At 41.9% G+C, this 12,947-nt stretch overlaps 1 protein-coding gene across 1 annotated transcript in view; it reads right to left on the bottom strand.

The window, feature by feature from the left end:
• Positions 1–6: 6 nt before the first annotated feature.
• Positions 7–12,947, bottom strand: part of SDC2 (syndecan 2) — a 62,529-nt gene continuing 49,588 nt past the window's right edge. Inside the window, exons 2-5 of the mRNA XM_082236154.1 lie at positions 6,740–6,851; positions 4,469–4,611; positions 2,640–2,781; positions 7–1,272 (exon numbers count right to left, since the gene is read on the bottom strand). Of these exons, the coding sequence (XP_082092280.1) occupies positions 1,109–1,272; positions 2,640–2,781; positions 4,469–4,611; positions 6,740–6,851 (561 nt within the window). The 3' untranslated portion in view covers positions 7–1,108. The remainder of the gene's footprint in view (positions 1,273–2,639; positions 2,782–4,468; positions 4,612–6,739; positions 6,852–12,947) is intronic.

Genomic DNA, 12,947 nt, shown 5'->3' with positions numbered 1-12,947 from the left:
GAAATATTTCAGTATTAGGCCACATGATTTATTCAGTAGTGTTTATGTTCCCAAATTACAATTTATGTCTATCCATGTAAGACTACAAAAGTTACCATTAGAATTGTCTGTGCTTATAAAATACCAACATTTTCTTTTCTCTCTCTCTCTTTACTGTTATATACTCATTAACACCAGTCTGCAACAAGTTACATAGAATCATAGGCACTTCAAAGGCTTTAAAAGACGTTTACAACTTAAATGCATTTTTTAAAGAACAATTTAAAAAAGGATTCTTTTTCAATTTCTACTCGTACCTTCAAATTGCAAGAAATTAACCAACAGTGGCCATAGAAATTTGCAGCAACATCTTGGAATACTGTTAAGAGTCTTTGGGTTTGTATAGGCTTGTCAGTAGCTTACTGCAACATCTCCCATAAAGAAGATTTGTTTTTGTACGGGTACGACTACATCGTTTGCAGTAATAGTCCAATTTTACACATTAATTTGCTGCTGTAAGTTTCAATGAAGCTACAGGAACACTGACAAACAAAGCAAGGTGTAAAATGGATTTTCTGACACTAAAATTTATACAAAGTGGAGGTTAAAGTTTACATAGCTGAAAAAATACATTTACACTAAGAGTTACCATTATCTGAGTTATCCGAAGACAAATTGCACCATGACAACTACAAAAAGGCATTTTATTTTTATTTTTATTTTTTGGAAACAGATAAATTAATGAAATAAAAACTAACTTGTAAGATCAATCAGACATGCTGACAAAAATTAAACAACTTTCATTGAACCATAGGATAAAAACAATCATTTTCATTTATGCATAAAATTTTTAAATGATTCAGTGAACATCAATGGCTGTATAAAATAATGTTTTGCCACTGTTATTCACAGAACACTGCAAAATGTTAATATTTTACTTTACATTTTCTTAAAAGGAATACATGAAAAGTTTTAAATACAATGGGATTTTTTTTTATCATAAAGGTACCATAAAGGCTCTTTAATGAAAAAAAAAAAGGTTTCTTCATTATTCTATGCAAAAAAAAAAAAAAAGCTTTATTTAAAAAGTTCAGTGATCTCTTAAACAGAGACACTTAAGTTAAGAGTTTTATGCATAAAACTCCTTAGTAGGTGCCTTCTGGTAGGCAGCGCTGGATGGTTTGCGTTCTCCAAGGTCGTAGCTGCCTTCATCCTTCTTTCTCATGCGATATACCAAAAGCAAGATAAGGAAGATTGCAAAGAGAAAACCAATAACTCCACCGGCGATAACAGCTATGGAAGGGGAAAAGAACAGAAGTTTCACCAGGAGCAGTGTATTGCCTCCAAGTTGTTTCAAGAGAAAAAACAACCACCATCATTTACTGAGTATCCCAACCTTTCAAAAAGGCATTTCAAAGCAACAGGTCTCAAGCCTGGGAACCAAGTGGAGAGGTTTCCCACCCTTGCCACACCTCCTCTTCCCAGGCCACGCCCCTCACTGGTCCTGCTCTGCAGTTTCCATGAGGGTTCTGCCGGGCTGAAATGCATCCCTGAATAATGCAGTTTGCTTGCCTGAATAGGGAGGAGTGTGCAAGTGTGCGTAGAAACCATTCTACTGTACAAAGGGTTAACAAAAATGTTCTCCCTACTTTTGCTTCTGGCACTGCCAACTATGGCCCCTTGGAGCACTGCCATTGTAACATTTTAATTCAGTTTAGTTTAAGCATGTAAATCGTGTTTATAACCCAACCAGGTTCTTAAGAGCCACCCAGATCATTTTATAGCCAAATAACTGTTAAGGTTCTGGAAGGGACGTTCTAAAATGTTCCTGAAGGCTTGACAAGCCCAGCCGCAAATATATTTACTTGGCTGCAAAATGCAAAAGGATTTGCTTCCTAGCATGTGTGAATTGCAGCCCTGGAGTCAAACTAGACAAGCAAGGCATGAAGGGTGCAACTCTCTGGTCCCAGAGAGAGTAGCCCGGAGGCCCACCCTTTGGAAGGGAGATCCACCACTTGTGGAAAGGACTGCAGCCATTTCCCCTCCACTGCTGGTGCGCCAGTGGCCAAGAAAGGGGTGTTCTAGGGACGGTGCTCAATATGTATTTTCAACACACGTTCTCTCAAAATGCCCATTTCTGAACATTATCTGAAAACGCGTGCCATCATTAAACACAATTCTATATGCTTTGAACCAAAAAAATGCATTGCAAAATTTGAGGAAGTGTGAAATCCGGAGGGCTGGCAGTGTTTAGATCCTCACATTTGTCTGTGTGAGGTGCAGGTTAGGGTTCGTTTGTATCGGAATTCGCAAAGCTCAAATGCTTCTAGCAGCCCCATCCCCTTTGCAAAAAAAACCCCTCAGGTGAAAGCGATTTGTTTTTTCTTTCATCCCTTGAGGAGGAGGTGAATGTCCTGGTGTAAACATTATTGAGATGCTAAGGAAAGGGCAGCAATGTATTGAGAGGAAAAGAGCAATAAAACCGTTCCTCAGTTGCAAAAGAGAGAAAAAAGTGGGGAGATTGCATCATACCACAGGATGGGGAGGAACAGTGCTCAAAGCAACAGCTATGTGAGTAGCTGCAGAGATAGTGAATACCTTGGCTTCAAAATAGAGCAGGAAGCTCCTTATTCTGCACTTTATGAACATATGGCACCCACCTGCCAATACTTCTGTTCTCTGGAAAAGGTTTTCTGAGTGTTTTTGGGTGAATACGTCGGTGTCTTCACCTGGTTCGTTCTTAGCGTTTTTGTTTTCAGCGTCAGGCTTGAGAATTCTCTTTTTATCAATCTCTTCAGGTGACTGTAGCACAAGATGTGGGAAAACGATGGCACAGAGTCAGTTCAGGGGGAGAAACAACAACCCGCAGCAGCAGTGACAGAAACCATTACCCTTTATGCATTCAAATTCTGTAATATATACATTTCCTATTCACTTGACACCTTTAGCTCAATTCTCTTGAGAACCTTAAAGGGGGATGGAGGACGGGGCAGAATTTGTCTCCTAAATTTCTAACTGGAAGCCTCAGACCCCTTTCTCAAAATAACTCCTACAAATCAATGTGTGCTTATATAGATTTGCTTACCCCATGAAATAAGAGTAAAATCAAATAGATGTGTTGCTACATGGTGCAATGAATGTAGTCTATTTCAGTTTAAATATCCTTTAACTGTGTAACATAACGTGGCCTGTAGCTCAGTGGAAGACCATGTTCTTTGTATACGAAAGGTCCCAGGTTAAATCCCAAACATCTCCAGGTAGGGTTGGAAAGTCCCCTCTCTCAAACCTGAGGAGCCACTGCTAGTCAGTGTACCCCAGTCTTCCCCAACCTGGGGTGATCCAGCTGTTTTAGACTACAACTCCTATCAGCCCCAGCTGGTGGACATCAAGTTGGAAAATAAGGTTGGTGTAGAAAGCATAGAGTGTAACTAGGTGGACCAGTGATCTGACTTGGTGAGAGGCAACTTCCCATGCTCTTGTTCCTATAATTTGAAAACAAGGAGCCTATTCCCCACAATTTAAGCCATGCCCCAAAACATTTCCACTGTTAATTTGATGGAACTAGCCTAGTGTGCCAATAGCCCTACAACAAAGCTTTTAGCAGCCATCAGTTCCTTTTGATATTTTGTATTTTGGCTGCCCTGTGTAAAACCCTTTTGAGTGTCAGAATTCGTAAGGGAAGCAACAAGCACATTCTGATAGGATTCACGGTCCATAAGAGGAATAGCCAACTGCTCGGTGATGCTTATTGGGTGCCCTAGATGCAGGAAACTACAGCAGCTTGCCCTGCTCTTTGGTCGTTACTAAAAACTCTCCACTATGGTTTTTTGCAAGTTTCAGGCCTTTGGAAGTATCTCTTACGATGCAACTCAGAATCATAACTTTGAAGTACTTAACCCTACCCCAACCTCTGCTTTCCTTACACACCTGTCTCCCTTCCCCACTAAAAGGGGGGGGGAGAAGCTGGCTGGAATAGGTTTAAGGGTTAAAAGAGGGGAAGCAGTGGGCAGAGCAAGGCTTAAGCACAGAGTCTCCTGCCCACTCCCTTTCTCCTTGCAATAGCCTATTGCTACTTTGCACAACAGCAGAAAATGCAAGGCTGGGGATTCTACACTTGTCACCAAGCTTTCCCATTTTAGCTGTAGGCACTAACACATTGGGGAGCCTGAGGATGCTCAAGGAGGAAAATGTAGCACTGGGGAAGAACCCTGCCAAACTGTGGGCACCGGCTGCCTTCTACGAGAGAGTAGCTTCCGATATATTCCCAGATATAGAGGAGGGATACACACGTTTCAGAACAGAAGACCAAAGCTCTGCGTTTCTCCCAATAGACTGATATGATATCCAAGGGAGTTGTCTTTATGGTTAATCCACAGCTTTGCACTAAACCTAGTAAATCCTCTTAAAGCATACATCAGATGGCATTTAAGGTTAAATTATTATCACGGCAGCTTTAAAAACCAGCAAGAGGCTCCTCCCCTGCACACACCTTTGTTTGCGTAGGTACCTTGGTCTGCATTTTCAGCGTGGTTTTCTCAGTTCTGGGAGCATCACTAGTTGGTGGCATCTTTGGGAGAGTTCTTGATGGCACCACTATTGGCGTGTTATCACCTTCTTCTTCTTCTTCAGCCCCTGAAGTATAAGAATGGAAACGCATCTGTACATATTTGCTCTGCTCTAGTTTATTGCCGATACTTGTGTGCTGCCCTAAAGGCTATTTACAATTTTATTTTATTTTTAAAAAAATCTTTTCTAAAAAAACCATCAACATTGCAGAAAAATGTAAAATAAATATTGGCGCTTCTCCTCCAAGGAGCTCCAAGATAGCATATACTTCTCCCCTCACCCCAACCTTTTTGTCCTTACAACAACCCTTGAACTCTTCACAACATGCTGGTTTCCTATCTACAGCAGTGAAGGCGAACCCATGGCCCTCCATATTTGACCATTGACCATACTGGCTGGGGGTGATGCGAGCCGGTGTCCAACCACATTTCCCCATGTCCCTGATCTGCAGGGGGGAGGGGTTGCTTTCATAGGGAAGCATTCAAGCATGTGACCCCCCCCCCCCAGGAACAGTTTGAGAATGTAATCTGGTGTTTGTGGGGACCAGCCCTTACTTATTCAGCAGCTGGCTAATCAAAAAGGTTCTAAATATTTACTGTGGAATTTATTTAGCTGTAAAAAGGACCGGATAGTTATCTGACCGATTATGTAGCAACTACTTTGCACTGAAATCCAAACACTCGTGACATTTTCTTTTATCTACCTAACTGATTTAATTCATTGAGATTTGCTCAGTAGTATTTGGCTTTCTTAGTTTAATTTTCCATTACTTCAGTACATTCAACTGGGGCAGGGGGAAAGAATTATATTAATCAAGCAGCCTGGTGCAACCACTTTTTTAATTCCTCAGGGTCTAATCAAGAACCAAATCCCATTTTTTTTGTCTTATCCCTTATTTATATGCAATAAATCCAACAGGATATCAGCATTTAAGACTGCATATCTCAGCTCCAGAAAACATAAATGCACAATTCAACCAACAGGAAGCTTCAGAAAAGTTCAGGATTACTGTGTAACTATAGAAATGCACATGAAATTTCACAATCCAGGTGGGAGCATGGAAGGGGTAGCCACTGAGAGCTCTGTTTGTTCCCTGCCACACACTCAATATCTCCGTCATTCTAGGTAGCCCCGCCCCCACGCCCATCAACAACATTATGCTCTCCATAAAAAATACTCTTTAACTGACATATGCTAATGAGATGCAATGCTCTTGCTTGTGGCAAAAATTATCACGTGGTGTCACCTGAGCCACAGTTACTTCTTTGTTGCCCAAACATTCTCTGTGGCCTTTAAATGCAGCGTGTCACCAAGGTCATCCTGCTAAATGATACAGACACTGATAACAACATGGGGATTCTAATCTTCATTATAAACAGCATCACAGGTTCAGCAGGTAGTCAACATACAGGCAATGTCTGCTTTAGGCACATCCAATATATGTGCGGTTGCGCACATGTGCATTGCGCCAAATACAGAAGTGACCCAAAAAGTCACCAAAAGGGGCGGAAGGGGGTGTCTGAAGGCTTTTTCAAAGGTGTTTCAAATATACACACTTTCACTTAAATGCATGGTGCCTAGGAACGTAACCTCCGCATAAATTGGGAGCTGCCTGTACAGTCATGCCTCGGGTTGAATATGCTTCATGTTGAGCGCGTTCAAGTTGCACTCCATGGCAACCCGGAAGTAACGGAGCGTGTTACTTCCGGGTTTCGCCGCTCGTGCATGCGCTCAAAAAATGACATCACGCGCATGCGCAGGAGCGGCAAAAAGTGTCACACGTGTGCGCAGACGTGCCATCGCTAGTTACTTTTGCTTCTGGATGTGAACGGGACTCCGGAACGGATCCCGTTCATATCCAGAGGTACCACTGGACTGAATTTTCTGGACTCTACAGGTTAGGTTTTTTCATGTTCTTGTTGATCAAGGGCCCGCTTCATACATATCAGCTGACCTGAGTGCATCAACACAACTAGTGGAGACCCACATAGGAAACACAGGAAAAGAACATGGTCGGACTCTTCCAGCCCAGTAATGACTACTCTGCTTCTCATTGCTTGCTACCTGATTTTATTTCATTCTTAAGAAACCAGGGATCAAACCTGGCACATGAAGTGTATGCTGTACAATGGAACTGTAGGACAAAGGCCATGTCTGGCCCTAACACATTTATCATTATGCGACATTGCTTTACCTGAGCCTGAACCTGAAGTATAATCATCGTCATCAATTGGATAAACTCCTGATGCTTCTTCAATGGAGCTGTTGTCAAGGTACAGGTCTTTATCGGAGGTCAATGCTGCTCTCTGGAAATGATGGTGAAATGCATGGTTAGTTCTTTGTTTCATGAAACACAAGCACAGCTTCTAATTTAATTTCATCCCAGTATATCATTAAATGAACCGAGGAAGCAAACGTCACAATAAATAGTAGTGGGAAACAGTGTTGAAACAAGTGCCATAAGAATATCCTTCATGGCCATTGTTGAACTGGGTTTAACGAAAGATGAGGTCAACATGGAGGCTACGTCCTGTTTCCATTAGCCAAGATTTATTAATTTAAACTGATCTTATTAGACATATTGTCAAAGTCTGTACTTTCTTGGCTTGAAATATGAAGCACAAGGACTTGTTGTGCTTGCATTAAATAAAAGGCAAGCATTATGATTCCCAAAATCTCTTTTCAGCTAAACTGCTTCCTTCCCCTGTTTTTTCTGTACATCAGTAGCCATGGGGAAATAACATTTCCCAGGGCTACCAACCTTTGGGCTGCTGTTACAACAATACTCCAGGAGAGAGATGTCTCTCATTCAATCCAGTATCCAAACAAGAACCAGATAAGAGGCTGCAAGAATGAGTGTTGGCAGCTCCAAGGTGGGTTAGTTGGTGGAGATAATTTGGGGGCTCAAGGATATAGGGATTTGGATGCTCCAGGATTAGAGAGAGAATGATCTGTCCCATAGTGCTCCAGATAATATTATAATGGGTACCACAGGATCTAATTGCAGTTATAACAGAGCTCAGTATATAAGTGAGTTATTCCCCAACTGTTTTCGGGAAATATTTATGTTTGCCGCTTCCAGTTACTGAGGACCAAGGGTAGAGAGCCTATCACTCATTTTTCAGATCTCATTCCAAGGCAGCCAACAAATTCACACCCAACACCACCTCACTAAAAAATAGCATAAACACAACCAATGACAAGATCAGCAGTCAAACACATACTTTCTGATAGGCAGAGGTATTATACTTACTCCCTCAAAATGAACTGACAAAGCTCCCAGTTATTAACTTTGAATCATTTAAAAACCAGCAGGCCCCTTCATATATTACAACCTGAAACAGGAGGTTGACAGGCAGTTTAGGTGGAATCTCATATGAGCAACTTGAACATGCAGTTGTGCAAGAAAAAATGGTTTTTAAAAAATGAGAAAAGGGACAAAAACAGAGAAATGCTGGCTAGTGCTCCCTGTTCAAGTCAGAATAAGAAACAGCGCTTGATCACTGGAAATGGACTTTCATATTTTAACACATAAAACAACATGATGGACTAAGTTTATTAAACATCAAAGATCCAGACAAGAATTTATGAGCAATATTCTATGCATGCCTACTATAAACAAGTTCCCACTGCACTGGGATCAGAGGAACTTACTCCCACCTAAATGTGTACTGTTAGATAGCAACCGACATGTATTTAATTTGTGTGCATTCAGGTGTACGTGCATGGCAAAATACTTTAAAGAATGTAGGATTGGGGGGGGGGGAGAGACTTCAGCAATCCCACCCACCATTGCGTCTATATGCTATTTTTGCTTGAGGTGCGGTCTCCGGAACGTAACCCTCGTGTAAGTTGCAGGCTTACTGTGTATGATTTTAGCGTCGGGCAGTGAGCACAGGCCCCATGCAAGAGCCACAGAAACTCTGTTCAGTACACTCAGACAGGGATTGCATTCCCATCCATCAATTATTATCCCACTTACATTGATATTCTTAAGAGTATAATGCTGGAAAATCCTCTGACCTAAATTCTTCACATATTACAAGCCAATGATCATTGGAGCCCAGTCTGGTTACTGAATAAACAGGAATAAATCTAAATCTAGGGGATGCGAAGCAGATTAATGTCCACTAAGCACTAAATACAGGTTGCTTCCCCTCTCAAATATGTGCTGAGTTTAGATTGCACATCTGGGAGTTGTTAGCTGTTTACAAGTCATCAACAAAATTAAAAAATAAAAGTAGTTTTACAGAAATGGTGTCACCCTAGACCCAGAGTCAAGGTAAAGGCATCTTCTCTGACCACAGATATAAAGGGAGAAGGGAATAGGTGTATCAGAGTGCCACCCACCCTCTGCCCCTGGTTCATCTTGCACACGTATCTAAATAAAAGCATCCCAATCACCATTTCATAACAGCTGGGGAAAGACTGTGATAAGCAAATGTAGGAAGCACTTATACTGCAGAACCACTGATTCCTTTAGGGCTACATAATCAGTGGCCTAGCACTCATGCACCTTTCAAATCTTATTTCTTCAGCAGGCAGCCTTATATAGAGAGTTTAAAGCTGGCATCGTATGTGTGCCCTCAGAGTGCTGCCACCTCTTCTTTTGCTGCCCACGGGAACCATTATGTTACTGTCACCAAAGGCACTTTTATCAACATATGATATGAGCACCTCAATTTATTTATTCTTAACCAAAAAACCCCACTGTGTGTACTGACCAGAGAATAAACCCCACGGTGGGTCAACATACTGAGGACAACCCTGTAAAGGTATATGTTATGTTTCAGAGACGCATAGCTGTTTTGTTTTGCTAGGGAGCCTAGTGATGTGAAAGAGGCTAGAGAAATTCACACAATCCTTATTAGGATTAGAATGCTCAGGAGTCTGTGTCAGAAAACCACCACTGTTTAAAATTGGTATAAAGTCAATAAGTTATTTTTTTAAAAAAAACTCTGCCATTGTTTCCTCTTATCTGCTGCTTATGCGGCCTTTTAATTTTAACTTACAAATCCTATTTCCCACCCCCACCCCGGTTAGTCACATTGGCAGTGCCACCCAATCAGGGAGCGTGTGGTGACTGTCATGATGCCGCAACACTGCATATCCTGTCTAAATTGGCTACACGGTGACGCAATTCCTTCCTGAATCAGTGACATGGGTAATCCCAGTCAGTTGAGGGTATTGAACAGGATAACATCATACCATTACATAGCCAGCCTGATTTTGCTATGTAATTAAGTCATGAAGCTCAAACAGAGTCAATTCAGAGTGAGGTAAAGGCTTATCAAGTAACATACAAAATCACCAAAGGAAAGGCCCTCTTAAAACAACAACAACAACAGGTTAAAGCTGTGCCTACTAAATCCAACCCAATTTGCTTTCTCACTGGTCCACCATGATTCTCAAAGTCAATTCCCGCTACCTAAACAGTAACTGTATGCCACAACATGTATTTTTAGGACAATCTCTTGATTTGGGGCTTTAGTGTTCCATATACACATATGTATGAAATATTATATAAAATTCAATGAATGAATGCTGATAAAACCTGGTTTCTAGCAGGATCTATTTAGAAGTAGTGGAGGCTGGTCCATGAAAGCAAATGGGGAACTGCTCAACCAACTTCAGCCGGTCCTCACCTGTCTTTTTACTCACGACCAGACCAGGAAGTAGCTCTGTCTACTTGCTTCCTTCTCCATAATGTCATTGTTACCATTACAGAGCTTACCAAGGAGGAGGATGGGGACAAAACTAGAATTAGTGGCTTCTTTCAGTCATTGGCTCTGGCTCCACCCACTGTTGGCCTCCCTGTCTTCCACCCAAGTAAACCCAATAGGCACCAGCCTCCAATGCTTATAAGACTGCACTGAAGTATGTACATCTCTAAACAATGAGCCTCATCGTCCTTCTGTTAGTTAGCATGTGTCTTGGCCTCTCCAAAGCCAGGGGAGTAACCTTCCACAATGGATGTTTTCCTACTAAGAATTTGGCTCCAGATTCTGTGTGTGCTGCCTAGCACTCTTTCCAATAAGTGAGACAGGAGGGGAAGAGAACAACCCAGAACATCTGCCTCAAAAAAACCGCTCCTCTGAGGGTGCTGAATGGTCCTCAGAAAGCAAGTTAAAAATTCATTGCTTCCGCTCCCATGCTTTTCCTGGTACCCAAATGAACCTAGGGGAGAGAGAGGGAGGGAGATTGCAGAGGTCTTTAAGACATGAGTTGTGCATCTGTTAATGTATTTTAGATGGTGCCTGACACAACAGAGCTCTTGCCCGCACTAAAAAAAACTTCTCTGCTCTAATGGAGGATGAGTGATGCCCTTTGGCGAAAGAGGCATAGTGAATCTCATGGTGCTCAAAGACATTTTCTCTCTTGACAAGGCAATGGAATAGATACAAACTTATTTCGCAGGACTCCATACTGATATCTTATTTCAGCAAGGCTACGGCAGAAAGCAACAAGGAGGAAGTTTTATTGACCCAGAGGAAACAAGAGAGCTTCTCTGTGGATACTTTCAAAGAAACACACATCCCCTAAAAAAAATAAAAGTGGCCAAGTTCGCTTGTAGGGCTGCAACTCAAGGAGCAGAAGATGTTTTAACAGAGAGCTACCCTGCTCTATTATTATGTACAAGTCCATGCCCACATATATAAAGCTTTAGGCTAGGTCCAGAATATGTGGAATGGGGGATAAAGCCAGTAGCATCAGAAGTCTTAGTACAATCCAGTGTTCTCCAGATGTTTGGGACTACAACTCCCATCATCCGTGGCTATTGACCATGGAGTCTGGGGCAGATGAGAGCTGGAGTTTAACAATACCCAGAGGGGAAGATTTTGGAAGGCCTCTTTCTATGGTCTGCCTGCTTGGGCAGAGCCTCATAACTCAGTCGATCTCTCTGCCAACACTGCAAAGGGGCAATATGGCCTATGAAGTTCTGTTTGAATAACTCTAGCTGCAATGCCAACGGATGTGGGGTTTTGCAGGGCACTGCTGTGCTGAACTGAACAGGACACCTTATTTTAGTCCCCCCTCCCCTTAGACAGGAGGGTTTACTGTAATTTAAAATGACACACGGCTTATATAAAAATGCTTTATAGTATTGAAGGACATTTGCAGATCTTCCTTATGTAAGCACGAAACAATACTAAGTCAGCATTTGTAATGTGCATCTGCAGTTGATTCCAAACTCTGGCATCCGCCTGTGGCAATGAGAGCGCAGCCTTGGAGATGAAAACCGTGCTCTGGACTGCAGCCTTGCTTGGCTTACCAGTGCAGTTACTATAACATTCAGAGTAGATGCCAGAAAGATTATTCACGCTCTTTGTATCTAATGAAGAATTTCTTCCCAACTCTCTGTGTGTGTATATATAATAAAATAATAAAAACGAAACATAGCTGGAGGCTCTGAACTTTCATTGCCGATTATAAAAAAGAAAGGAAAGAACTGGCTTGACTGTCTTCAGCCACTGAGAGTACAGAAAGACCCAGATAACTGAAATTACAGGAAATTGTCTCTGTTGCACACAAAAGAGAAAGATTCTTAAACAGGAATAGGTTCCTACTGAGACATATTAACCGGTTTAGTCATATACAATTTGAATAACAGAACTGTAGAATTCATCTGGTCCAAAACCCTGCAAAATATAGGAATCTTTTGCCCAATGTGGGGATCCAACCCACGATCATGAGATTAAGAGTCTCATGCTCTAGCATTTGGATTACAGTGCAATCGTAAACCTACTATTTCTTTCTTATTCTTTAAACCAGAGGTGGGGTACTCCAGATGTTCTTGGAAAACACCCACCATCCTAGGTTACGCTAGGTGGAGCTAAGAGGATCTGGAGTCCAATGACATCAGGAAAGGCCACAGTTTTCCCCATCCCTGTTTTAAATGTGCACATGCAAACAACATAGAGAAAGTTCTTGATTACAGTTTGAAGCAGAGGAATCTCAAGCACACAAGCAGATTTTCCCAGAACAAAAGGCTCCACCAGCAATTAGATATCCAAGCAGTACCATCTATGGAAGCCACCTCCTGTCATGGAGAAGTAACAGTTTTATTTATGCCACAGGTTGATTCTATGTCCAGATTACAAGGAGGAGCAATCAATCATTTTGCGGTTCACACATATACAGTGGTACCTCGGGTTAAGTACTTAATTCGTTCCGGAGGTCTGTACTTAACCTGAAACTGTTCTTAACCTGAAGCACCACTTTAGCTAATGGGGCCTCCTGCTGCTGACGCACTGCCAGAGCACAATTTCTGTTCTCATCCTGAAGCAAAGTTCTTAACCTGAAGCACTATTTCTCGGTTAGCATAGAGTCTGTAACCTGAAGCGTATGTAACCTGAAGCATATGTAACCCGAGGTACCACTGTATATACAAATATTCCCCA

This window comes from Podarcis vaucheri, assembly GCF_965113315.1.
Source record: "Podarcis vaucheri genome assembly, chromosome: 8".
NCBI lineage: Eukaryota > Metazoa > Chordata > Lepidosauria > Squamata > Lacertidae > Podarcis > Podarcis vaucheri.
The sequence above is the reverse complement of the archived record's forward strand: the minus strand, read 5'-3'. Positions and strand labels throughout refer to the sequence as shown.